Source organism: Neurospora tetraspora (genome assembly GCF_033439725.1).
Source record: "Neurospora tetraspora strain CBS 560.94 chromosome Unknown B0H65scaffold_8, whole genome shotgun sequence".
NCBI lineage: Eukaryota > Fungi > Ascomycota > Sordariomycetes > Sordariales > Sordariaceae > Neurospora > Neurospora tetraspora.
This window is the reverse complement of record NW_026944390.1, coordinates 686792-712774: the sequence shown is the minus strand read 5'-3', so window position 1 is coordinate 712774 and position 25983 is coordinate 686792. Positions and strand designations below refer to the sequence as shown.

General features: G+C 53.4%; 7 protein-coding genes across 7 annotated transcripts; 3 read left to right on the top strand and 4 right to left on the bottom strand.

Annotated features, from left to right (window-relative positions):
• On the top strand, positions 1 to 3521 carry B0H65DRAFT_310077 (uncharacterized protein). Its single transcript, XM_062823280.1, has 3 exons — positions 1 to 396; positions 616 to 1848; positions 1906 to 3521. The coding sequence occupies exons 1-3, from the start codon at positions 96 to 98 to the stop codon at positions 3330 to 3332; spliced, it is 2961 nt and encodes a 986-aa protein (XP_062677453.1). The 5' UTR covers positions 1 to 95; the 3' UTR covers positions 3333 to 3521.
• Positions 3522 to 4901: 1380 nt separating this feature from the next.
• Positions 4902 to 7174, bottom strand: B0H65DRAFT_477445 (glucose-6-phosphate isomerase). Its single transcript, XM_062827429.1, has 2 exons — positions 6295 to 7174; positions 4902 to 6236 (listed from the first exon to the last, which is right to left on the bottom strand). The coding sequence occupies exons 1-2, from the start codon at positions 6813 to 6815 to the stop codon at positions 5075 to 5077; spliced, it is 1683 nt and encodes a 560-aa protein (XP_062677452.1). The 5' UTR covers positions 6816 to 7174; the 3' UTR covers positions 4902 to 5074.
• Positions 7175 to 8123: 949 nt separating this feature from the next.
• On the bottom strand, positions 8124 to 10260 carry B0H65DRAFT_435638 (serine/threonine-protein kinase gad8; the record flags this gene model as incomplete). Its single annotated transcript, XM_062825203.1, has 3 exons — positions 8124 to 8339; positions 8408 to 10167; positions 10239 to 10260. 3 exons carry the CDS (start codon positions 10258 to 10260, stop codon positions 8124 to 8126), a joined length of 1998 nt encoding a protein of 665 aa, XP_062677451.1.
• A 1968-nt stretch (positions 10261 to 12228) lies between these two features.
• Positions 12229 to 12732, bottom strand: B0H65DRAFT_445931 (uncharacterized protein; the record flags this gene model as incomplete). Its single annotated transcript, XM_062825777.1, has 1 exon — positions 12229 to 12732. One exon carries the CDS (start codon positions 12730 to 12732, stop codon positions 12229 to 12231), a length of 504 nt encoding a protein of 167 aa, XP_062677450.1.
• Positions 12733 to 13512: 780 nt separating this feature from the next.
• B0H65DRAFT_592013 (uncharacterized protein) lies at positions 13513 to 14772 on the top strand (the record flags this gene model as incomplete). Its single annotated transcript, XM_062831117.1, has 2 exons — positions 13513 to 14219; positions 14298 to 14772. 2 exons carry the CDS (start codon positions 13513 to 13515, stop codon positions 14344 to 14346), a joined length of 756 nt encoding a protein of 251 aa, XP_062677449.1. The 3' UTR covers positions 14347 to 14772.
• Positions 14773 to 17814: 3042 nt separating this feature from the next.
• Positions 17815 to 20189, top strand: B0H65DRAFT_309818 (uncharacterized protein). The gene is made up of 3 exons (XM_062823279.1): positions 17815 to 18038; positions 18095 to 19481; positions 19534 to 20189. The coding sequence occupies exons 1-3, from the start codon at positions 17967 to 17969 to the stop codon at positions 19791 to 19793; spliced, it is 1719 nt and encodes a 572-aa protein (XP_062677448.1). The 5' UTR covers positions 17815 to 17966; the 3' UTR covers positions 19794 to 20189.
• A 768-nt stretch (positions 20190 to 20957) lies between these two features.
• Positions 20958 to 25833, bottom strand: B0H65DRAFT_435671 (uncharacterized protein; the record flags this gene model as incomplete). Its single annotated transcript, XM_062825205.1, has 3 exons — positions 20958 to 25142; positions 25209 to 25607; positions 25765 to 25833. The coding sequence occupies 3 exons, from the start codon at positions 25831 to 25833 to the stop codon at positions 20958 to 20960; spliced, it is 4653 nt and encodes a 1550-aa protein (XP_062677447.1).
• Between the last annotated feature and the right edge of the window lie 150 nt (positions 25834 to 25983).

The window sequence follows — 25983 nt, the reverse complement described above, 5'->3', positions numbered from 1 at the left end:
ACTGGACTGGCTGCCCTCGAGAGACGCGACACGCCCACCACTCCGCTACCCACTCGTCTTGACGACCACACACTTTCCACATACACATCTCAGCAATGTCTGAGGTACAGAGCAGGCCCGCCGCCGCACGCGGCAGAGGCTCCGGCCGTGGTGGCCGGGGCGGTCTTTCGACTCGGGGAGGTCGCAGCGCGACCAGGACCAACGGCGATTCCACAGAGTCGTCGTCGCTGCCATCTCTAGAGGATGAGGGCGAGATTGGCCAGCTTAAGAAGCAATACGGCAGCAAGGTTGCCATCATCAAGGAAATGTTCCCCGACTGGTCGGACGTCGATGTTCTATTTGCTCTCAACGAGACAGACGGTGACGAGTCCCTCGCTGTCACCCGCATCGCTGAAGGTACGTCGCCGACTCCCGCTCTGAACCCTCCTCTGCACTCGACCGCCACTTGCTTCCCTTGCCCAAGCCCTTCCTGTCTCAGCTCGTCGAGACGAGTGCCTGTCGTTCCCTGTCGTGTGTGCTGAACCATTGGCTCCTCCGAGCTGCACGCTGCCCCGCCGTGTGTTGCACCCTGTTTGCTGTTACTGCTAGGTTATTGACACCAGCTTCTCTATTCAGGAACCATCTCGCAATGGGGCGAGGTCACTAAGCCCAAGAAGGTGTCTAAGCCTAAGACGAAGACCGATACTTTCACATCCACTCCCGTCGATTCCTTCCCTGGATCCACGAGACCTGTTAGAGGTGGCCGCGTAGACAGCGGACGTGGACGTGGCAGGGCCACCGAGCGAGGCGGTCGGGGCGGTGGCCGCGGCAAGCCCCTCAATGCGACAATCAACGGCCACAAGACCAAGGAGGGCGAGCAGCTTTCAGTTCCTACCGAGGAGGCCAACGTATGGGGTGCTCCCAAGCCCACCGAAGAGGCGAGCGGATGGCCCGAGGAGAGCTCGCCTTCCGCCGAGACTCCTGCCGCCGCACCTGCTCCCGTTGCTCCCAAGCCCGTCGAGCCCGCGCAGAAGACCTGGGCTAGCATGTTGAGACAGTCCGTGCCGAAGCCTGCCCCCAAGCCAAAGGAGGTCGCTCCTCCCAAGCCTGCTGAGCCCGTTATCGAGCCTCTCCCGCCTGTCGCCGAACCTACCCCTGTTGAGCCCGAGGTTCAGGCTGAACCTGAAGCTGAGCCCGAAGTCCCAACACCCGTCGAGGAACCTACGCCCGAGCCTGTTAAGAAGGAGGCTACTCCTCCTCCTCCTCCCGCCGTCCCCGCGCTGCCTATCGTACCTATCGAGCCTGCCCTTCCCGCCATCCCCGTTGTTCCCGAAGTCGCCCTGAAGCCGTCCAAGGATCAACTTACCGAAACGAATCTCGAACAAGTTGCCGATGATTCCCACCCTCCACAGACCGAGACCGCTGCGAGCGAAGCCGCCGACTCTTGGGATCCTCGGGCCCAGGCCCCCAGCGCCACTGCGACCCCCAACTCCGCGTCTCAGCAGCAACATCAGACCTCCCGCGCCCCTGGCAGTGGCTTTGCTACGACTGCTTCCAAGGCCACCGATCGCACATCTACTCGCACCCCTACCTATGCCCGCCGGATCCTTGACCAGCAGGAGCCTGTCCGCATGCCTGGTAACCGTGACCAGGTCGATCGTGCCGCCGTTCAGTTTGGCGCTTTCAGCTTGAACGAGGAGGATGACATTGATGGTGACCGCGAGGAGCCCGAGACTCGCCCTCAGCCTCCTCAGGAGTCTCCTGTTACCCAACCTCGCGCTTCTCTTCCTCCTGCGCAGCCTGCCCCGGTTCCCGAGGCCTTCGCTGCCCAGAAGCCTGCGGCCTCGCTCCCTCCTACGGGCCCTGCCGGTATGACTTATGCCCCATTAGCCAATGCCTCAAGTTTGAGACTAACTCCATTTTTAGCCACTACCACTACCGCACCCCCTACGGCCCCGACCCAGCCTGCTGCCGCCGCGGCCGCTTCTCAGGGTGCGTACTACCTCCCGATTTCGTCACTTGTAGATGATTCACTAAAGACCCCGGCTGAAGCAGCTACGCAACCCCCTACTGCGCCGAGCACTCAGCAGTTCGGCCGCTTCGGCCAGCCTGCGCCCCAAGAGCCCGCTTCTTTCGGCGCTTCCAAGCCTTTCGATGCTTTCGGCCAACAGCCTGGTGCTGTGGCTGCGCAAACCCAGTACGAGACTGGCTTCCCCGGTCAGGGCCAAGCTGCGCAAACTCAGAACCAGCAGCAGCCAGTCGGCGCTTTCAGCTCGGCTCCCAGTGATTACTCTCAGTACTACACCGCTGAGCAAAGCCGCTACAACTACTACGGCCAAAACAACTTTGGTCAGCAACAGGGTGCTCAAGGACAGCAAGACGGTCTGTCCCAGCCCCAGCGCGGCTTTGGATATAACGCGCCCCAGGCCGATAACCTTAGCCAGTATCCTCAGAGCGGCGCTCAGCATACTCAGACTCGCTTCGGTTCTGGCACTGATATGGCCGGTACTCCTACCCCTAACCAGGCTGGAACCCAGGCCCAGACCGCTCAGACCACCCAGGCCCAGACTCACGGCCAGCAACAGCCGCATGATCAGTATGGCCCCTATGGCAGCCACCCTTACTACTCTAACCCTTACTACTCTGCGTACATGAACTACAACGGATACAACCAGGGCGCTTACGGAGCTCCCTATGGAAAGGGCGGACTTGGTTACCAGCCCAACCAGTATGGCATGTCTCCCCAGGCGCCTCATGGATACGCTTCCTCCCCTGCCGGTTTTGGACAGTCTACTCTCCACCGTGAGACCGGTGTTGGAGCGGCCGGCCTCAACGATTATGGTCGCACCGCTTCCGGCCAGTCTGCTCAGCAGCAAGGTCTCGGTGGCAGCGGCTTTGGTGGAATGCACGATGCTTTCGGTCGTGGTGGCTCTAGCTACCAGTCTCAGGCCGGCCAGTCCTTCAACGCTCCCGGAACTCAACCTGGTGCCGGTCCTTCGGCTTCTGATGACCTGAAGCCTTTCGGTGACTCCAAGGCTGCTTCCGGACCTAGCCCTGCTCTTGGCGGTGCCGCTCGTCCCGGCTCTGCTACCAACAACGCTCCCTCTCAGAGCGGCCTCCCCCCTCCGCAGTCGAACCAGCAGAGCGGTCTCGGTGGTATGGGATCTTATGGCTACCCCAACCATCTCCAGGGACATGGTCTCCACAACAACCAGACCGGTACTGGTTACGGCATGGGCGCCACCGGCTCCCAGGGTCACCAGAACACCTACGGTAACTATGGCGGACAAGGTTTCGGCGGGGGCTACTATGGCAACCCTCCACGTGGCGGCTGGGGTAACAACTACCACTAGCGGAGGAAACCCAGACCAAACATCGTGGGCCATTAGGGCCGCGCGGAACCAGAGCAGGATGTGGGAGGACAAGAAGAAGCCTCGCGCGTTCCTGCACACATAAGCAAATATCGTTTAGCGTTATTGATGGGATTCACCCCTCTCTGAGACTCATACTATCATCTCTGTGTACGATTTTTAACTACAACCGCAAAGGGACATGGCGTATTGACGAAACTCTATTTTGGGTGGTGGTGGGATGGATTGTCTCAAATTGCTTCGTCTTGTTTGTTGTGTGGGTTTTTTCTCGGTTATACAGTTTTCTTATTCTTTTTTTTTCCAAAGAGAAACTCCTTTTTTTACTCTCCAAGTCAGTGCGTTGGGTCCAAAGGGCATGTCATGAGATTGGCGGGCATCATGAAAAAAACATTTTTCTTCTCGCTGATTATGGGCGAAAAAGTAACGTTGGTTTCACTTACCTTCTTCTCTCTTCTGTGTGTCTTTTTTTCTCTCCAAAACAGGCTTTTGCTTATGGTTCCAATGATCACAAATGGGGATAAGGAGATGGAAAAGGGGGGCGGTTCGGCTCAGTTTAAGCAAAAGGGACAGGAAATCGACAAATGGAAAATGCATGATTATGATCACCTTTCGGATTCTCGTGTGTTCTTGTTGAAAAGAGGGAATGAGTCGATCGAAAAGAGAAATTCAAAAGAGATGATATGAGTTGATGATGTCAGTGCCAATCTGGACATGTTCGCCTCTCCTATTCATTGCCCCCTTGGTGATTGTTGACATTGATATGGCATGTCCTGTGAATTAAGTGACACCCCCAAGCACCTCCCATCCCATCCTATCCGGCACCCGTCCAAGTTATCGGCACCGACACCAAAGAGTCCAGACTCTCCGCACTCCGGACTCCGGACTCGGAGCTGTGAGCCCAGCCGTGAGTGAGCCTACCTGACCGAAAAGTCGGCGGTCCACCACCCCCGACCCCCGGCTGTTCGGTGACCCCCACCTTTCTTCTAACTTCAACCGCACTCGGACCCCCACAACTTCCCTTCCCCCCCCACAGTTCATCTGATCTCTTACCAAGTGACCAAGTCCCCAACCATTATCCGCTCCCAAATCCCCAACCAACCCAAATGCCCATGACCATCGGTCGGCGGACAGCAATGATCATGGTCTATACTGGGATGATACTGTATTATGTACTCTGGAAATGATGAAACGTGAAGAAAGGAAGGAAAGTGAAGAAAGGAAGTGAAGGTCATCGTTTTGGAACCGTATTGATGAGTTTAGGCTAAATGTGCCTGTCAATTTTGACATGTACTGGTACCTGGCTTGGAGTGGATCACTTTTGGGCTCTCTTTCTTTCATTGACATCGAGATTGACATTGGTGCAGACTGCAGTGAAGCTTTCAAGAGGAGTCAAAGTATGAAGACAATTTAGGCGGCAATAACTCAACCTTGAGGCTTTGGCTATGATCTGTTGAGAAGGGGCACGGTACAGGACAGGAGATGGGACAGCTACTTGGACAGTATCTTTGATGTCGAGAGCCCAAAGCACGACGTTGTATGTCATTATTCACCAATTTGGGCTTGATGTCTGTTCTTGATTTCATTGATTCATCACAAAACTTTCTTTTATTGAATATCTAGGTAATCATCTCATCATTTCCATCCAACCAGGTATCTTATCTTCTTGATTTTATATAAAGCTGGCTCTCATCTCAAAGCCGCGACGCCCCCCTTGTTCTTGACCTTCACAAGTTAGCATACTTCTTGAACGCACCCAACAGACCGCCGGTAGAAGCATCGTGCCCGCTGCCCGCACCAGGCTCGTCAATCTCCTTGAGAATCTTCTTGGCCAACACCTTTCCGAGCTCGACACCCCACTGGTCGAACGAGTTGATATCCCAGATGGCACCCTCAGTGAAGGTGAGGTGCTCGTAGTAGACGATGAGAGCACCCAGCTCGGCGGGACCAATGTGGCCGCCGACAAGCATGCTGGTGGTGGGCCTGTTGCCGAGGAAGACCTTGTGAGGAACAAGGTGCTCGGGCGTACCCTCAGCGCGAACCTCGTCGGCGGTCTTGCCGACCATGAGGGCCTCGGCCTGAGCGAGGTAGTTGGACGCCAGCATCTTCTGGTGCAGGTTATCCGAAATGGGGTTGTGAGACTTGGCGGCGAGGATGAAGTCGGCGGGGATCAGCTTGGTGCCCTGGTGGACGAGCTGGAAGAAGGAGTGCTGGGCGTTGGTGCAAGGCTCGCCGAAGAGGATGGGGCCGGTAGTGTACTTGGCCGCGGAACCGTCCGAGGTGATGGACTTGCCGTTGGACTCCATCGACAGCTGCTGAAGGTAGGCAGGGAAGCGGTGGAGGTACTGGTCGAAGGGAGCAACGAGGTGAGTCTGGGCGTTGTAGAAGTTGGAGTACCAGACGCTCAAAAGACCGCCGAGCACGGGGATGTTCTCCTTGAGGGGAGCGGTGCGGAAGTGGTTGTCCATGGCATGGGCACCAGCGAGGAACTTGTGGAAGTTCTCGAAGCCAATGTAGAGGGCGACGGACAAGCCGATGGCGGACCAAACCGAGTAGCGACCGCCCACCCAGCTCTCGAAACCGAACATGTTCTTGGAGTCGATGCCGAACTTGGTGACCTCGGCCTCGTTGGTCGAGAGAGCAACGAAGTGCTTGGTAATATCGCCCTGGCCACCGGTCTTCTCGAGGAACCACGACTTGGCGGTGTTGGCGTTGGTGGTGGTCTCGGCGGTGGTGAAGGTCTTGGAGGCGATAAGGAAGAGGGTGGTCTCGGGGTCGGAGCTGGCGAGGGCCTCGGCAATGTGGGTGCCGTCAATGTTGGAGACGAAGTGAAGGGTCATGTCCTTGGCGCCATAGTGCTTGAGGGCCTCGGTGACCATGACGGGGCCCCTATAAGGTTTAGTGTCAGCCAATGCTTCGAGAAACGAGACAGGACGCTTGAACTCACAGGTCGGAACCGCCGATACCAACGTTGATGATGTTGGTGAGCTTCTTGCCTGTGTAACCCTTCCACTCGCCGCTGCGCACCTGCTCCGAGAACTCCTTCATGTGCTGGAGGACCTCGTTGACACCGCCCTTGCAGTTCATGACATCAACTCCATCGACCTTCATCTCTTGGTTGGAGACGTTGCGAAGAGCGGCGTGGTAGACGGCACGGTCCTCGGTAAAGTTGATGTGCTCGCCAGCGAACATGGCATCGCGCTTCTTCTCGACGCCGGCCTCCTCGGCGAGCTTGACGAGCTTCTCAAGGGTCTCCTCGGTCACCAAGTTCTTGGAGAAGTCGAAGAGGATCTCGGTGGCATCGGGGCTGTCGCTGGAAATGTCGCTGGGAAGGGTGAAGGTGCGAGCGAACTTGGAGAAGCGCTCGGGATCGGACTTGAAGGCATCCTTGAGGACGAAGGTCTTGCCGACCTTGGAGTGGTGCGACTGGAGGTCAGACCAGGCAGAGAGGGTGTTCGCGGGAGCCATGGTGGTGTTGTTGTGTGTTTCGGTCGACTGCGAATAGCTTCTAGGGCGTCTGGAGGCCTATGACGTCGATGATGATGATTAGATATTACTGCTGCCGCTAAAGTTGAGACAGGATGAAGAGTGGGAGGACGAACAGATATATGGGAGGAAAGGAGAAAAACACCTGATGAGCGACGGATTCGTCTAATAATACGCTTCTAGAGGTGTAGGGTTGAGATCATTTGTCATGCAAGTCTGCTCGCTTCCCTGAGCCGGAGAGCTGCTGATGGGGAGACGGTGGGCATGGTGGGGTTGATGAGGAGAGCTCCCGGTGCAAATGCGGGGCAATTGCGTAAGGTATAAGGTTTGGTACATGTACAGTACATCCGAAGTGCCTGGCTAACGTACGGCAATGTAAGCCGGTACGATACTTACATATGTAACAACCGGATAGCGAAAGTCAGTCAACAACCACCTCCATTACCATGGTCAATATACGTTCTCGATGTTTCTTTGCGGTACATATATGAAAGACCGTCTTGACCTATCAGTCCTAGTGCCCCAGGCTTTGAACAGGACACAATCGGTGAAACTTCCACATGAGAATGAGAGAGCAGAACCGAGCAGGGGTTGGAAAAGGCGGTAACTTACGTCTGGTATCCCCGAGGTTACTCGCTCCCCGTTGATCCCCGGCTTTCACGGCAGCTCAAAATGGCCATACTTCTTTACCGTCCTCAAGAGCCGCCCCTTACTCACCCGTCTTCTCCGATCTGTCGTATACTCGCAAATGCTGCTAGAGGCAAGTATTGTTGAACAAAGCAAGAAATCCCCATGCTTACAACCTACTACGGATCATGAGACCACGAATTCGGGTATACGAGCGAGCAGCTTTGGGCACAGGGACCTTGCACAACATCCGCAAACTGCGTTGATGTAACATTCCGGCTTGCTCGGCTGCTTAACGTAATTCAACCTTCATGGCGAGCTTGATTCCCAAAGTAAATGTCAGGCTCTGCCTCGTATTATGTAAAAGTACCTGACATTGATTTATAAGCTAAACCATGAAGCAAATCATTGCCCAACTCCTATGTGAAAATGTACCTAGGTAGCTCAAGTCACAAATATGGATAAACAAACACAAGATAAAGAAAGGACTTTGGAAGCCCCTTGTCCAGCGGCTGAACACTTGGCTGTCACCTATGCGCTCAGCCTTACCCATCAAAGGGTCAACCACAGCCGCAACACACCCGCTTAACCGAACCGGCCTCTATGCTGCAACCGCTATATCCCCGTTTCTCCAGCCAAAGTTCTACCCCGGTTTTACTTTGTCTATCTCCTGCTGCTGTTGTCTGCAAGACTGCTCGCGAATGATGGGTCCTTGACACTGCCACCCGCATCCCCGAGACCAGCAATGGGACGGTTGTAACTGAAGCCTGTAAACTGGTTCTGCATCGTCTCTGATAGAATCGGTCCTTCCACGTAAGAGTCCTGAGGAAGTTCCGATGTGAACTCGGGATCGAAGTTGGCAGTATCGAGCGCGTCAACCTAAAGCCACCGTAGTTAGCACACTAAACTTGATCAACCGGCGAGTAGGCAATGCTCTTGATACTTACCACATTGGGCTTGAACGCAGGCTCATACTTGCGCTGCAACAACTTGCGCCAATCTATGGCGTGGAAGAATGGATGCGCCTTGATCTCGGCCGCACCGTTGGCACCAAGACGTTGTTGCGGGTCGCGGTTGAGCAGCTTGGTCAAGAGGTCTTTGGCAGCTGGTGGTACAACCTCGGGTCCGGGGAAGTGCAGCGGCTCGCTGAGGATCTTGCGGTACATCTCGTTGGTGTTCTCATCGTAGAAAGGCGGGAGACCCGTCAACATCTCGTACAGAAGCACACCCAATGTCCACCAATCGACAGTCTTGTTGTAGCCATTGCCCATCAGCAATTCGGGCGCCAAATACTCAGGGGTGCCGCAAAATGTGTTGGTGCGGTCTTCGTCCTTCATGTCCAGTTTGCAGAGACCGAAATCGCAGAGAGCAATGTGACCTTGGTAGTCGAGGAGAATGTTTTCCGGCTTGAGATCACGGTAAATGACGTTGAAGCCGTGGAGGCACTCGAGGGCGCACAGCAGTTCGGCCGTGTAGAAACGACTGCGGTTGACATCAAATCGCTGCTCTTTCTGCAAATGATGGAACAGCTCGCCACCGTTGACGAAGGCGAGGACGAAGTATAGCTTCTCAGGACTCTGGAAGGTGAACTTGAGCGGCACGATAAATGGGTTGTTGATCTGGGCCAGAACGGATCGCTCAGCGAGCGTGTGGGCGACTTCGGAACGCGAGATAATGTGCGCCTTGCGAATCGTCTTGAGAGCGTAGATACGGTTCGTGTCCTTCTTGCGCACCTGCATGACCTTACCGAAAGAGCCCTTGCCGACGACCTTGAGAAGCTCGAAATCCTCAATCTTGAGCTTACCGGCGCGGTTCTCCACATACTCGACACCAATCTTGAGCTTTCCGGTGCCATACTGGACGTCGACCCATTCCACACCGCTGTGTCCGAGAGCGCGCTGGTTGTTGGCAAACTCGGCGGCGGCCTTTTCACGGTCCTTCTTGCTGGCCTTGGGGTCTTCGACGAACTGCTGCTTCTCCTCGAATCTGGGGTTAATACGAACAACACCCAGGAAGATGTCTTGGCTACGGCCAGAGCCAGGAGCGGCGTTGGGGTTCCGGATGTAAAGATGTACTGCAAGTTCCGTAACTCGGGACACATCGAACTTGTACTGGGTATTCGAGCCGGCCCAGAGGGGGTTTTCTGGGTTGCCTTCGACCGAGTTGACAAAAACTTGGACCTTGTCGAAATCTATCAGGGCATAGGGCATGTACTTTGTGGAAATACGGCCGTGGTTCGTGGGAATAGCACCAAAGCCGCCAGAGCTCTGTGGACGCGAAGAGCCGCTCAGGAAGTTGGCGGTTCGCGACGAGTTGTTGGTTCGAATGGAGCCTGCTACGTTAAGGGCACTTCCAGTCGACATGGAGTTGCCGCCATGGCCTGAAGAAAAGACATTGCGGTACTGCTCGGGTAGCGAAAAACCGGAACCCTCGTGGAGGGTGACGACGAGGATACCGGGCTTAGGGGGCTTGATGATCGGGGCTTGCGTAAGGGCTTCGGAAGCGGCTGTGAAAGGAAAAGAGGTTAATCTTGTGATGGCCGAGTGAACGAGACGGGCTGAGCGCCTACCAATGGTGTTCTCGTTCGAAGGGGTGGCTGTTCCCGAGCTGCCCGCTTGGCTCTTGTCTTCCTTGTCTGTGATGGTGGAGGTAGAGGGCGAGCGGGAGAAGGTGCTTGCAAGAGGACCCAGATGGGTCTCCTTCAGCTCTGGTGTGCCAACATGTCAGACATGGTGTTCTGCCGGGGAGAAAGGAAAAGACGAGGGTTCGCCGACATACTCTTTGTAAGTTTCCACGACATTTTGCTGTCTGGCGGGACGCTGAGAGGAGAATGGACGTAGGTAGGGTGGACCAGCCGTGGGATACGAAAGGACTGAGGTTGGACGCCAATAGGAGGTTTGGCGGATAGGAGAAGAAGGAGGCAAGGAAGGTGTCCGTCCAGATAGGTTCTCTAGGATAAAAGCGAAGAAATGCGAAGAGGCTAGGTAGAGGATGGAAGGGTAGGGAGGGCAGGTAAGTTAGGGTGACGTGACAGGACGATCTCGATGTCGGCGTCGGCGTCGAAGGTCGGTGTCGGTGTCGATACCTCGGGTCGGTGACAACAGAGGAAGTGGACTGTGGAGGGAGAAAAGGAGGCCTGTCCGGAAATCCACACAAGGCTCTAATCGACACAGACTGGGAGGCGACTACTGTTTGGCGCAGCAGCAAGGTGGTGTGTAAACAAGACTCTTGTCTGTTGCAAGTGGATGGTTGTAGAGGTACAACAAGACGACGGGAGGAAGGCTGTGTGGGCGTCCTGGTGGGCGCGGTTCACAGCGACGGGAGCGCAGCAGGAATGGTGTGTGTTCAGCGGGCGGGATCCTTGTTAGTGGCTGATGCGGGACCAAAGGTGGAGGAGACAATCTGGTCCCGTCTCCTGGTCAGGTCGCTGGGCCTGGCTGCCCTGTCGCGGGCCCCGCTTTCTCTCCTTTTCCGCCCTCCTTCTTCCTTTCTGGGCCCAGTGATTCGCGGCAGGCTTGTTGGGCTAGGGGGTCAGCTAGGGGCCGTCACTAACAAAAACGAACAGGAGCACTTGGACAAAAGAAGTGCTGCTGAAAAAGTGGGGTGCTAATTGCCCGCCGGGGTCCAGTTTCTGTCCGCAGTTTCGGATTCAATCTCCAAATACCAGACATGTTGCAACAACCACTCTACCATTGAGACGATCAAAACAAGCCGACAAGATGAGCGGATGGAGAGACCCCAAGATCCAATATGCGCTAACAGCCCGACTTGTCAGATGCGGCCCGATGCCCAGGGAAAGCAATCTGACGGGTTCCGTGCTTCAGATTCAGAGCCATGCCAGCCATGCTTCTGGTCGTGTTTGAGGCTGATATGCCATCATGCCACTAGTCTAGAAGCTCAGCAGGGACCACCTCTGTTTCTCCAGGCACTCTGGTTGCCACCACGTTGCTAATTTTTGGGTTCCAATTTCCTTGGGCTCATCATAGTTTACGACACCAGCAAGATTACCCGACGGACTTGCAGTATAAATCTGTCGACAGGACCTCCGATTCATCTACGCAGACATATGCTGTAGCAAGGATACAAGTCAGACCCACGAGCCCGAGTCCCTGAACACGCCCTGGGCCAACCTGGAACGTCTGGTCGATCGACGTCAAGTCATGATCCCGGAGGCTTTCCATATCCAAGAGGAACAGGAACAGGACAAGATTGATAATGATGGGCAAGACAAAACAAGACTTGACATTAGCGGTGCCAGGGTGCGTCTAACTAAAACTTGATACACCTCTCGCAAGCCTTTTTTCGGTTTCAAATATGCCGAGAGCCATCAAAGAGGGGCAGAGGGGCAAAGACAAAGAAGAAGGGAAAAAGATCCCCCAGCCAAAACAACAGGGGGAGTTCAGAGCGTTGTCAGGTTGTTCCTCGATCTCTCCATGACAGCTAGGATCTGTCACGTGGTCTCCAACCAGGAGGACCTGGCTACTTGACTAGGGTCGCCGTTTCTCGGCCATCGATGCCCAGGGAGCCAGGCTTCATCATTTGTTTTTGTCTCCTTTTCACTCTGCATCACCCAAAAAAACAATTCTCGAATATGGATGGCAGTCGAAGCTTGGCAGTTGAAGCCCGGCATTACATGAAGCGCAAAATATTCAATCCTCCAACTCTCCAACCCCTCGAGGTTATCTTCAAACCCAAATATCAGTGTTGTTTTGTCACAAAATCCTGGTGTTCCGCCCGTACATTTACCATCCTTGTCTGTCGGCAAACTTCACTTCCTCTTCTCATCGACCTTCACTTCACCCTTCCTCGTTGCCGCCGCACTCTGAAGCAGAACCAAAACCCTTACTACTGCCAACGGCAGAGTTGCCAACATCAAGGTCCAGTCTGAGGCTTCCCATTCTCCAATTTTGATCCATTGACTCCATCCGCCTAGCCCTTGTATCACAGACCAGCTATACCCAGCATCACTGAGGAGCATGCCGACACAGAGCAGCTGCCATAGACGAACATCATTGTACAGCCGAAGGATGACGGCTTGGTTAAAGGCAAAGTACAGCCATGCACCCCCGATCTGCGTGTAGAGATATTGCGAGGGGGCATCGTAGGGCACAGATGCGCGCGTCATCATGGCCGCGTATTTGGCCGGCTGAAAGAAGACCATCAGAGCGCCGTTGATTGCGAAGAGGGGTTCGATATAGAGCAAGATGATGCGATAGAGAAGCGGGATAGTAGCCGTAGCAGAGGCCGTGGTAGTTTGAGATGTTGGCGCCATGATGATGATCCTTGGAGAGATACCGGTGCGGTACGTATGTATGTTTGAAGATGGGTCTTGGTTCAAGTGGCTGGGTTGAAGCCGGACCAAAATCATGGGGAAAGAGGTTTAAGTAGTTATTAGATGTTGCGCCGTGCCGGCAGCGTGGGGGTCCACTTGCTCGGACTATCACTCGGACTATCAACTAACCAGACAGATAGTAAGCTGACAGTCGGCGATCATGCGAGGTCAACCATTTGTTCTTTTCCATGCTTGAAGTTCGCGGTCTCACATAGCCCTTTTGGAACGGAGTATGCGGACAAACATCATGATGCTAACCGCTCATGAAAGATAGACATTGAGCCGAACACAACCACATACAACCAACAAACTAACGAGGTATCCTTTAAACTAGTCATTCATCGAATCACATGGACGATCAATAGCGAGGCGGTACTTCCGCAATAATGAGACGGGGACGAAGCAGTTATGATCCGGTCCTTTATCATGCACAAGGAGCAGAGAAGCATTGTTAACAAGTTGGATGATGGTATTCTCAGTTCATGTCATATTCCTGAGCACAACCTCATTGTTAACCGGTATTTGCTGATGAACAGTAGATTGACAGTAGTTCTGCTCGAAACTAGCTCCCGGAAAAGCCCTCGACCTGTTGTTGTTGTTACCACGGGAACATTCTAGTATAAGTAATCTGAGGTCCTCGACACTGCTAGCTATCCTCGGCGAATTCCCTATCCTTCTATGCTCCGATCATAGCTCAACCGAATCAACTCAACAGCCAAAATGCCCTCAAACCTTCCGGACAACATTCTTTTCATCGATCTGGAGCCCGCCAACCGCGTCGCTCACTGGATGATCAAGCTAGGACACAAGTACTCCGATAACCTTGGTTATTGGCACAGACAACGATCCAAGTCCTGCCGGGCGGGGACACTTCGACCAATAGGCCTTCTTCGACAACAACATGACGATTCGATTCCTCCTTCACATTTTGCTATTGAGGCCGATGCTGCTAACGATAATGATGATGATGATGATGATGCTGATGATGCCCCTAGTGACACCAACCGCTGGACAGACGTCGTCCAATTTGCGCAAGACTACATCAACAAGAAGAAAACACTACTCGCCGATGCCCCCAGACTCAAGTGTTGTATCTGCCAAGAGGAACTCTACTACGCAGGGTTCAACAGTCGCCGCGGAGACAGGCACACGGAAGCCGCGTGTGTCACCAGCTGTGGTCACATCATCGGCGCCATGTGCTACGAGAAGTGGCATATAGGCTGTCTGGTCCGAGGCGCCAGCTTCGAAAATGAAGACGACGACGAAGAAGGAGGAGAAGGAGGATATCGTCTTGGCACGGTGACGTGCCCTCTCTGCAGAACTGTGCTCCATTGTCAGAAGTGTGGAGAGCCGTGTGTGCCGTGGGATGCGGCCGATCAGTCAATTTTTATGTGGACGCATGAGAAGTTTCGTAAAGGGGGTGGTATGTATGTTCCTAGTTGCCGTCATTTGAAGTGGAGGCCGGGGAGGGAGAGGTTGGGGCTTCTTATCTGACTGGAGGACAGGTCGTTCATCGCGGAAGTCGGAGGGGGTATGAAGAATGATGAGGACTAGGTTGGTAGGTACGGCTTGGTGTCCCTTCAAGATGATGTTGAGCTTGATAACTGCAGGCAGGTTGACAATTTAGATCCATCCACACTTTTACCTTTGCCAGCATCTCTCCATAACGGAACCCTTCGTGCAATCGATGATGTGAAGTCCTCGGAATGTAGGTGACGCTTTACAGCCACACTGAATCTTAGACTTTGATGATTGCTGACGTACTAGACTGTAGTCGATATCTGACATACCTCTCAGGTTTGAAATTTCCCTTCCTTAGTGTCCGCTACACTGCGCTGCCTGATGCGCGGAAACGCAGCGTGGATATGGCATGATGGTAAACTGAATCTGGTGATGATGACTTCTAATCTATAATAGTGTCTGACGAAAGCCAGATAACGACCGTCCTTATGCAACGAGCTCACGTTCGTCAGACGAACGCGGCTTCCAGAACGCAATTATGCTATAGAGTAGGTGCGACGGGGATGTCCCGCGTCACTGCCCCCCTGAGCTACCCGTGGACACTCGGGAAGTACTCATGCCAATGCTAATCAATGGTCCGAATTATACATCATTTCGGTTTAAAAAAGCGTCTATGTGGCTGGTATACTTTGATACCGTTGCCAGAAGCATTTATACGCTTTACTTGTATACCTTTCCCTTCGTCCCCTGATGGCATCGAGAAGGCTCGGTGATGCCCACGAGCAAATGCAAATGGCCAGCCCAGCAAATCCAGTTGTTCATGCCCCAAAGGATCATGGTACAAATACGCTTATAACTGTCTTGCAAAGTTTAAGGGCGGAATTATCATGCCGACGAGGTTGATCATCACTGGCATTCAATGATGAACAAGCCCCGAGACCCAACAAGCCGACCCGCAAGTGCGGCTCACCACGTGTGTTTGATTAATTAACACCAACCCGTCCTTAAAAGCCGAAGAACACTCCCGATTGAGATACTCTGCGGATTGACTGACCTGTCTTTGTTTCCTGCCTTGGTTTACACTGTTGAAGCTGTGTCGGTATTGATGAGATCCCGGATATCATCTCCGCAAGAACGCAAACAGGATCGGGTCCTGGCATCCACGGGAGACTGCCGGAGACAGTATACCTACTAACCGCAATATTTGTTCTAGAGACTCAGTTCTTGCAGTCTGAAGCCTGAATTGGAGTCATCATCTCGATGGTGGCTTCTTATCCGCTTTGAGAAGCTCATATTATGGAGAAAACCAACGCGGGCAGCGCCACTTCGGCCCTTCTTCGTATTATTACGTAGAATTTTTACTTCGTTTTGCTTTTTTTTCGTCGCTCTTTAAACAAGATTCACGATCTGACATCTTCCCCACGCACACGTGTTATCCTCGTATTCCTTCCCTTAGCGCGTGGAGTGATTCAAATATCCACAAGCGAATGACATACGATCGTTGATTCCACATCGCAACATGTAAGTAAGGTAAGTAAAGAACAATTTCCACCGAGGAGGCTCTCGTTAACTTCAACCTCACAGTCAGGGATTACTGTCATCAACGCGGGAACCCAGCAGTTTGATTGTGCCGCGATGCGAAGGTTGTCCTCACCTAACCGCTTGACCGACGCCACTACATGTATGGTGGGTGTTTGCTCGTATATATGCTGACCAAAGCGGATCTCTACCGGTCGCCCTGGGAAACATTTGGATATGATCTTGACAGTCCCGTTCCATTTCCGGCAGCTTTGTAATATCACAGCATTGTTATTTTCAAGGTACGTGCCGCATTCTCCGTGATCGCCAGCCCTACCGTGGTAAGACCGAAAGTTGCGGCAACGTCACAGTCATCTAGTGTAGCGCATCAACCCATCAAAAAGAAATATCCACTCCTTCAAAATAGAACGGGATGATGCCAGAAGAATTTTGAAGTGGATCTAAAAGCATTTGAAGCACTGATCGGCTCAAAGTGTTCTATGAAAAGTTTGAGGTTTTCGGTACTTGGCTGACATGGGGGGGACGTAGGCCCTCCGACTGTACCTCAAATCATTCAGTTTGGTTCTCAAACTGAAGATTACCAACATGGCGAGATTCCAAGGCAGTCAGCTGGTCAATACGTGAAGACGGATTTTATGTGCCGACGGGGAAAAGATGAGAAACAGCTTCTCTTCTGCGCTCTCCGAGACTCCGGGTGGTTGGCAACAACTGTTTACCGGTCCAGGGAGGAGTGAACGGTGTGAAGAAACTTCCAGAAAAGGGAGGAAAGAACTGATGACGAGCGCAACCAAGCAGGTTCAACATGCTGAGCCAACTGCATCGGCACTGGGGTTCCGACCAGTCAAACGTTCGGGGCGAAAGGGTTCCTGCAACTGGTCAAAGCCACCCGGGCCGGACGAACAAAGGACTTTTTCGATATCCAATCACATATTTCTCCAGCTTGAATGGCACCTTTGTTTGGGCCTCGTGGTTACCCATCGACTTTGTTCTCTGCCCTCATTCCCAACGCCGCATGGCGTGTTGTCTTGGCTTTTGTGCGCTGACAGCCATTCAAGATGCGTCTCTGACAGTTATTTCCGGGGGAAAAGGGACACTGTTGCACCACATCGAGATGACAACTCATGGCCATGCAAATCGCTTCCCCCTAAGAACGGTTGTAAGAAGCTGTGTAACTCGTATTATGAGCATCGCTCGAGATTCGTTCGCTTAGTCGAGCATTTTGCACTTTGCAGGTCCAACGGTCAGAATCAGATGACACGAAAAAGAGAGGGGAGAACAACACCATTGTCACCCTCTTCGTCATCATCATCACCATCATCACCTTCCCCACATCATATCAACAAAAGTTTACCATCAGGGTTTCCCCACACAAAGTCCCAAGAAAACCCATCGTCAAAAGGGAAGGAGGTTGATAACAGCAACTGAGCTTTTGCGGGCGGCTACTTGGCAGACAACGTCACCGGAAGAACTCCACAACAAGCACCGTCTAGACCACACACCATCGGTCCCAAGCGCGAGCCAAGCCCCTCTCCAGCGTGGAGAGCGGGTATCTGGCCGGTTAACCGAAACTGATTGGCATTGGGTGGAAGGACAGGCCGATGGACGGGTACCATGGCTTGGGATGGCAGGTGGAAAGGTTACGACCCTTGTTTATCCGGTCTTGATAAAACCCCTGATCCCCTGTCAGCTCACCACCCACAATGCTACCTCAACACCCACAATGCTACCTCACCACCTGTGTAGGGCGCCACTGGATGCCAAATATTGCCTAGATCTCGTATTGCCCAGCTTCTGTCCGCTTTGGGAATGGCACCTCGGCCTTTTTCCAGGTCCCGGGGCCAAGGCTCGCCCCAGAGATTATCGATCATAGTGGCTGTCGGTTAAGGATGGGGAGATATTTTCGTCCTTTTTTTTCTTTCTTTTATAAAAGAGGTGCGGTCCCGTTCGGGGCCACCAGAGAGCCCTCCTCTCCGGTTTCTTTCTTGCTTCTACTCCTCGCTGCAACAAGGGAAATAGTCGGCCCTTTGTAATATCTAATACCACCCGCAGTCGCTCGTTTGTCTGCAGATACGGCAAGGACTTATCTACCAGGATCACCATATACTCTCGTTGTTACTCCAGGAGTCGGTCGTTTTTTCATATCAGCAAGCAACTAAGGATATCGCAAGGACACAATGCGCGCCGCTACTCTTGCTCTGGGGGCCCTGTCCCTTGGCCTGGCTCAGGCATGGACGTATCCTGAATGTGTAAGTGATCACGCCTCTACAGGTATAACACCCATGCCACTAACACGGGATATCAGGACCCTGACAACTGTTACAATGAGATGACGGACGGGCGGTTCTACGCCCAGGCCAAGGAGTTTTGTCCCGGGTTTTTGGATGGAAGCGTTAAGAACATCCCGGATTATCTCGAGAACTGCAACAACGATCGCACGGCTGTTAGCTCTGCCTGCTCCTGCGTCACCTATACCGCAACTCACACGACCGAGGCCCCTACCACCATGACCAGTGTTCCTCCCATGACGACTACGACCACGGACGATGATTCAGATTGTGAGGATGAGACTTCAACGGACGTAACTGTGCCGCCCTCGTCCTCGGCGGCCGTCAGCGTTCCTCCATCGTCTTCCGCCACCATCACCCTTCCGCCTTCTTCCTCGGCGGTTAGCACCTCGGCGCCCGCTTCTTCTAGCACCACCGATGATGACTGCGATGAGACTTCTTCGGATGTTACTCTCCCGCCCTCTTCCTCGGCGACCGTCAGCGTTCCACCCTCTTCTTCGGCCACCGTCAGCGTTCCGCCCTCTTCTTCGGCCACCATCACCGTTCCTCCCAGCTCCAGCTCCGCGGTTAGCAGCTCCGCTCCTGTCTCTTCTACTACCGATGAGGGTTGCACAGACGACGAGCCCGAGACTTCGACTTCGGTTGTGGTCGTTCCCTCTTCGTCCGTCCCCGTCACCATCACTTCCGCGGCCCCCGTCTCCTCCACCACTTCGGCCCAGGAGTCCGATACCACCGAGTGGACGACCAGCACCATCGTCACCACCACCACCCGCACCATCACTCAGTGCCCCGTCACCGTGACTAACTGCCCTGCTCACTCCACCACCGTGACCACGGAGACCATCACCATCGGCACCACCGTCTGCCCCGTTACTTCCACTCCTGAGTCCTCGGTCCCGGTTACCGCCACCTCCTCGGTTCCCGTCACCGTCATCCCCAGCGTGACTTCCTCGATCCCAGTTACCATCACTTCCGCTGCGCCTGTGTCCTCGACCTCGGCTGCTCCCGTCGAGTCTTCTTCCGAATCCTCCATCGAGTGGACCACCAGCACCATCGTCACCACCACTACTCACACTATCACCAAGTGCCCCATCACCGTCACGGATTGCCCGGCTCACTCGACTACCGTCACCACCGAGACTATCACTATTGGCACCACCGTTTGCCCTGTTGAGCCTACTTCCTCCTCGGTTCCCGTTACCATTCCCATCGTCGCCTCCTCGGTCCCTGTTACCATGCCCAGCTTTACCTCGGCTGCTCCCGTCATCAGCTCTAGCGCCGTCGTCGTCGTCCCCCCTCCCGTTGTTTCCAGCTCTAGCGCTGTCCACAGCGTCACCACCTCAGCCACCGGCCACGTCTCTGTTCCCCCTGTTCCCAGCAGCTCCAGCGCCGTTGTCGTTCCTCCTCCTGTTCCCAGCAGCTCCAGCAGCGCTGTCATCAGCAGTGCCGCCCCCGTCCCTGTTCCTAGCAGCTCTTCCGCTCCGGCTGTTTCTGCTCCTCCCGCCGTCAGCTCCTCCGCTCCTGCCGTCTCCGCTCCTCCCGCCCCGGTCAGCAGCAGTGTCGGCACCATCAGCTCCGTCGTCCTACCCAGCTCCAGCGCTATTCCGCCCCCGCCTGTGCCGGCTGGCGCTAATGCTGCGGCGAGGAACGGGTTGTTGGGTGTTGCGGGGTTGGTGTTCGCTCTTCTTTAAGAGGGATACCTACCTGGTATCTTAAGCTAAAGAGCGTGGATCTACGAAACCTACAATGTGGAGGATGAATTTATGATTTTGGATATATGAAGGATTAGGATTTGATTGATTGATTGATTGGTTGATGGACATACATGCTTAGCATAACATGACATAACATAACATAATTCACTTCTTGTTTATACTTGGAATAAACGGTGTTTATCAACTTCCTAGTTTTCTCTTTTGCGTATCAGTGAGCCAGCGCACCTTGCATTGCGAGACTACTATCCTAATCATCACTGAAATTATTGTAGCCATAATCTCGGATCGTTGCGTCGGTGCCTAACATCTACTACTCTGTGTGCCCTTCCTTGCACTTGGAGACACTTCTGAGTTATCTGCCAACTCAACTTTCAAACCACGAACTCACAACAAACAGTAACAGTCGGTCGGTCCCGACAACCCGACCGACATGGAAGCTTCCGTCCCAGTTCCCACGTGTAAAAGCCGTGTCTCGGCTTCTGCCGGCACTTTTGCCTTTTGCCTTTGTCTTTCATCCAGCGTCGCATAGTGAGACAGTCAGCCATTGTCAGTCATTGTCTCACCTCTCGGCAGTCGGGAACCAAAGGAATGACATGACCCGGACGTACGGTCAGACCCAAGTACCCGGGTAGTCGGTTTAGGTTAAACCCCTGATCTTGGATCTCTCACTTTGTTTGTTTGGAACAAAGGAACAAGGGACAAGGGAACAAAGAGTGGGCGGGTAGAGCTTCCATGGGATTTCTGGAAGTGTTCCGTTACTGGAGACCAAACGAATAGCTTAAGTTGACTGTTTGTAGATCGGTCGGGGAAGGAAACAGTCAATCGGTGCCGACGATTATGGTCCGTACGGTTTCGGGCAGCTGAAGATCTGTGAGCGTCTAATCCTGGCTTTGATATACCGTTCTCTCGATCGGTTTCGTAAGAGTCCAAGTTGGTTCATCTCGATTCACCTTACTGATCCTTCACATGCGTATAACTTTTGAGGCCCAAATGCCTTGTTGATCTAATCTCTACTGGCTCTGGAAGAAGTCTTCCTAAACAACCAATACTCTCTTACTGATATACGCTCGTCACAGTGATCCTATTCCTCAAAAACATTCGCTGAATCTTTTAACTGATATCCGATCTTTCCTTACACACTACAACACCCCTGTAAAGAGCCTTCCTATGACTTAGACACTCTCCTCCCAGCCTTTATCACCCTCCCCTTGTCCAGCACAATCTCAAAGTCCGCATCCGTCACCGCCTCCACCTTGTGCGCAATTGTAATCACGGTGCTGTACCTCAGCTCTCTCCTCAGCAGCTGGTGAATATACGCTGCCGTCTCCACGTCAATCGACGCCGTCGCCTCGTCCATGATCACAATAGCACTCCTTCGCAGGATTGCCCTGCCTAGCCCCACCAGTTGGCGTTGGCCCTGGCTGAGGTTCTTGCCCCCGCCGTCGACTCTGGTGTCAAGCGTAAAGCCGTTGTCCAGGACCGTCTTTAAGACATGGGCCCGCTCGTCCTCACTGTGCTCGTCTAAGGGGTCGAGATTATCCCTTAGCGTACCGGCAAAAAGGACCGGATCCTGCGCCACAAAGGTTATGTGTCGACGCAGTATGTGCTTGTCCACTTTGGCGATGTCAACGGAACCTATGCGGATCTGACCGCCTGTACCCGCATCAGGCTGGATCGTGCTGAGCAGGGCATATGCGAGCGTGCTCTTGCCGGAGCCAGTCCTACCTATCACCGCCACAGTCGAGCCGCCGGGAATGACCAAGCTCACGTCCATCAGAACGGGGTCGAACTCTGGTGCGTAACGCAACGTCACCTTGTCGAAGACGATGTCATCGGTATAAGAAGGCCAACCAGCTGGAGGGGGGTTGTCAGTGTTTTCTTGCTCCTGTTCGAGGCCAAGAAGCTCGATGATGCGCTCGACGCTAACAAATTGCATTTGCATGTCTCCATAACGACGGCAGACTTGATGCGTGCTCTCCACAAAGTTGGCAGCGGCAGCTAGTACGAAGCCGACCATGCCGCTGGATAACCCGTGGAAAATGGCTGTCAGGGTCAGGGCGTAGACAGAGAAGCCTGATACAAGATCGAAGCGGTATTGTAACCAGGCCTGCAGTGACCAGTAGATGTGGTCCATCTTCTGGAAATCATCGGTTGTGGCGATGATGCGATTCTGAAAATGTGGTTCTGCGCGGAAGGCACGTACCGTGGTCAAGCCTTCGAGAAGCGTGCCGAAATTTGACAAAAGCGGCGATAGGGAGACCATTTCCAGACGACGCAAGTCCTGGGATGCTGGTAGGTACAGATTATACATATAGACGAATAACGCGGTCATGCCAATGCTGAGCACAATGAAGACCGGTGTTGCTGTTGCTATCACGAACATCGAGGTCATCCAGCCCAGAGAATAGAACGCTAGGGTTAACACCTGGACCGCAATCTGCCCGTCAATCGTGCCAATGTCGGAGGTAAGACGATTCATGAGCCGGCCAACAGGTGTCACATCGTAGAAGCGGAATGTGGCATTCGTGACACAGCGCATGGCCTTGGCGAAGAGGGATTTTCCAGCATTGTAGATGATGGCGATGAGGGCAACATCGGACAGAGCTTCGAACATGACCTGAACCAACGCAATGATGGCTAGGCAGATAAGCCAAGGCCGTACGTTCTCTGCAGGTGGAGGAAGCTGTCGGCCAGGCTCAATGATGCCGTCGGTCTTAAAGCCAGAGTGGGAGATGAAAGCTTGTAATCGGTGATCGAGCTCGGTTGACTTCCGATATTGTTCGCCCCATTCCTTTAAAAACCAGTTATAGCCGAGGTTGGTCAACCGGATGAGTAGACAGAGCGTAACCATCGTGGCCCACCAGGAGAGTTTACCAGCCTTGACATATTGCCAGTATACGGTGGCCATAACACCACCATGGACCCTGTGTTCTTCCTGGATAAACTTTCCAACCGCCGTAGCCATCTCGGCCTCTTCATCGGACGAGGAAGCCTCGGTATTTTGGCTGGTAGAAGATTCGGCGCTTGGTGAGCTCTCCGGTGCTGTAGCGGCCGGTGCTTCCAGTTCCTTCTCGTGTTCCGCAATCTCCCTTCTGTTAAAAGTCTTTACTTGTCCACCAGACACAATATCCAGAACTTGATAGGCATATTGCTTAACAATATCAACGCGGTGAGTAACCAGTACGATCAACCGGCCCGCAGTCAGTGGCGAATTTTTGTCGGCAAAGAGGTTGCGCGTGATGGTTTCGGCAGTTTGGTGGTCAAGAGCGGCAATAGGGTCATCGAGAAGTAGAATCCGACTCCTGCTATAAACAGCCCGGGCCAGAGCCACACGAGCTCGTTGTCCCCCAGACAGTCCAACACCATTTTCTCCAATAAGGGATCTATCTCCTCCCTTGAACTGTCTGAGGTCTTCCACAAGGCAACATGCCCTGAGGACCTGCCAGTACCGCGTCTCGTCAAAGGGGGTACTGAATAAGATGTTTTCACGGATACTCATGCTCTCAAGCCATGGCATTTGAGCACAGTATCCAATCATCTCGACAGGGACACTCCTCTCACCAGAATGCTGATCGAGCTCGCCCAAGATAGCTTGCAGTAATGCCGTCTTGCCAATGCCAACCTTACCACAGACCAAGGTTAAACCGGGCTCACAAACAAAGGAGACGTTATCGAGCACTGTTGTATCAGAGCCTGGCCACGAGAAAGATGCATCCCGGACAGAAATCTCCAGATTACCCTGGTGGAAGACAGGGGCGGCTGTTTCGTCATCTTCGTTGTCGTCCTTGTCTGGCTCCAACATAAAATCCTCGATGCGACGCATGGCAACTCTGGCGTTGATCAGAGCTGTGTAGAGTGGAGGCAGGTCGCGGAGGTTGTTCTGCAACATGGTGAATAGACCAAGAGCTGGGAAGGCAATGTCGACTGTTAGAGGCTTGCGCAGAATAAGCGTATATGCCGCGAACCCAACAACAGGAAACATGTAGGAGGTAATGTTGTTGATGATGTTGATGCCTCTGCTGACAACATTGCTTTTGATGCGTTGGAACAACTCTTTCTGTCGAGTTTCCATAATATGCCCAAGCCATCGGTCCTGCCAATCGTACCAGCGAAGATGACGGAGTGATTCCACAAACTGACTGGTGCGCTCGAGCTTGACGTCGGTTGTAGCACGGCGCTCTTGCTCTACCCTTTCTAGCAAGCCCATCATAAAATAGTTCACAACCATGCCGAAGCCGATGACAAGTATGCCGAACAATGAGGCAGACCCTAAGATCTTCCACAGAAGAACGATGGATATAATGACACTGAGTGGCTTTGTGACGAGTGCTGATACCTCCCAAAATCTTTGGGCCACCTCATACACGTCACCGCGAAGGAGGTTGAGGATTTTTCCAGTTGATGCAGGCGCCTCCTTTTCTCTTTGGGGTGGGGCTACGGGTTTTTGTTTTGAGGCCTGATACATCCCCCTAGCCCAAGACTTGAGACTCCGGAGTCGAGAAGGTTTAACGTCCTCGTTGTTAATATCATCCAGGGTATCATCTTCTTCCCCCAACAAGGTAGTAGTCTGCGAGCTTGGCGTGGACACTTCCGTCGCGATAGTGAAGGCCTTCCGGCGCAATGTCTTGTCGTGAATCATGGTGATCATTTCGCCGCGCGACCGCTCGTAGTTGCGTCGTTCATACCATATTCTGAAGACGCCAGATTGAGCCTTGAGAAGTCTTGCGATAAGAAGGAGGCTGGCATAGACGATGGCTGCCCGGATGGCGGGAATTTCGGACACGAGTGCATTGAGAAGCTGCTTGAGTAGAATGGGTTCTGACAATTCAGCCAATGTCTCGAGTGTTCCGAGGCATATTGTCAGGATGAAATCAAGACCATTCGCCTTGAGCAACCTAACGAGTACAGTGCCAGTCAAGTCTCGAAAAAGGAGATGCAGTTGCTGGTGCTGGAAGTCGGATGCCAGAAGCCACACGTCTTTATCCTGCAACTGCCTCCTGCAGGCAGTAGATATCAGGGGTGCCATCCAGGACACAGACATCCACTGCCAAAGAGTGACTATGTCTTCAGGGCTTCGTACACTGGAATCCGGCTTAGCAAAAGGCTTGCCAATCTTGGAGCTACTCAACAGCGGATCTCGCAGTGGCATGTTGAGCATGACGATGATGGATGCTAGAGTTACGCAACTACCCCCGGCCCAGGTTCCAAAGCAATTCCATGTCGTTCCGATGGTGTCTGGAGCAAGCGTGGTTACTGTGAGTTGGACGGAGAGAAGCGTGGCGGCGATGATAAAGAGCGACCTTCGAACAGTCCTGGGGCGATCAACGAGAATGAGTAATGCCGATAGTATCTGCGCCGGAAGTCAGTACGAAGTCCAAGAATGGTCACTGTGTGTTACCAATGTGTCGCATCTTACATTGGGGATGAGAGGTATGAGATGTAGCTGGATTTCAGTGGGGTTTTGATGGGCCATGGCAGCACCAAATATGCTGATGACGGCACCAGTGAGATTGAGACCCAGCAGACATAATGTCCAGCGTGTCCATATCTTCTTACGAGAAAACACAATCGGTCGTCGACACGGCAGTAGCGGAGTATCTTCGAAGCTTTCGTCATGGTTGGCGCTGGCTTCTTGATCGTGAGTTTGAAACCTGGCCTCGTCGTCCTCTGCCGTGAAGTTTCGTAACCAGATGGGGCGCCATCGATCGAACCAAATCAATGCATAGTGAAGCACAAAAACCAAGAGTGAGATCCACACGGGAATGTGGCCAACGATGCCAAGACAGTGCGGTCCAAAGTTGGCGAGAGAGGGTATCTGTAGATGTGTGTTAGCGATGAGTTTGCGACACAGCCTCGGGTGTTACTTGAAGGCGCCGTAAGCAGGAAAGGCTCGGATACGGTATCCGCGTATCCTTGCCCGAGGGATATAGAAACCAGAGCAGGAAGATGATAAAGTATTTGATGGCACATACCCAGAATTCCCGGCAACAGCTGTAGCATGGCCATAGACCGGCTAAGCCGTATGCTGTGGTGTCTGCCATTTTGATATGGAGGAGGAAACACGTGCGATGAGTTTCGTGGTATTCTCGCGGTGAAGATGGCTGTTGCTGTTGGGTGTCGCTATGGCGGTTGCTGGACCCTAGCGTAGCCCGCCGGAAAAGCGTGAATAGGATGTGAAATCCAAAAGGGTA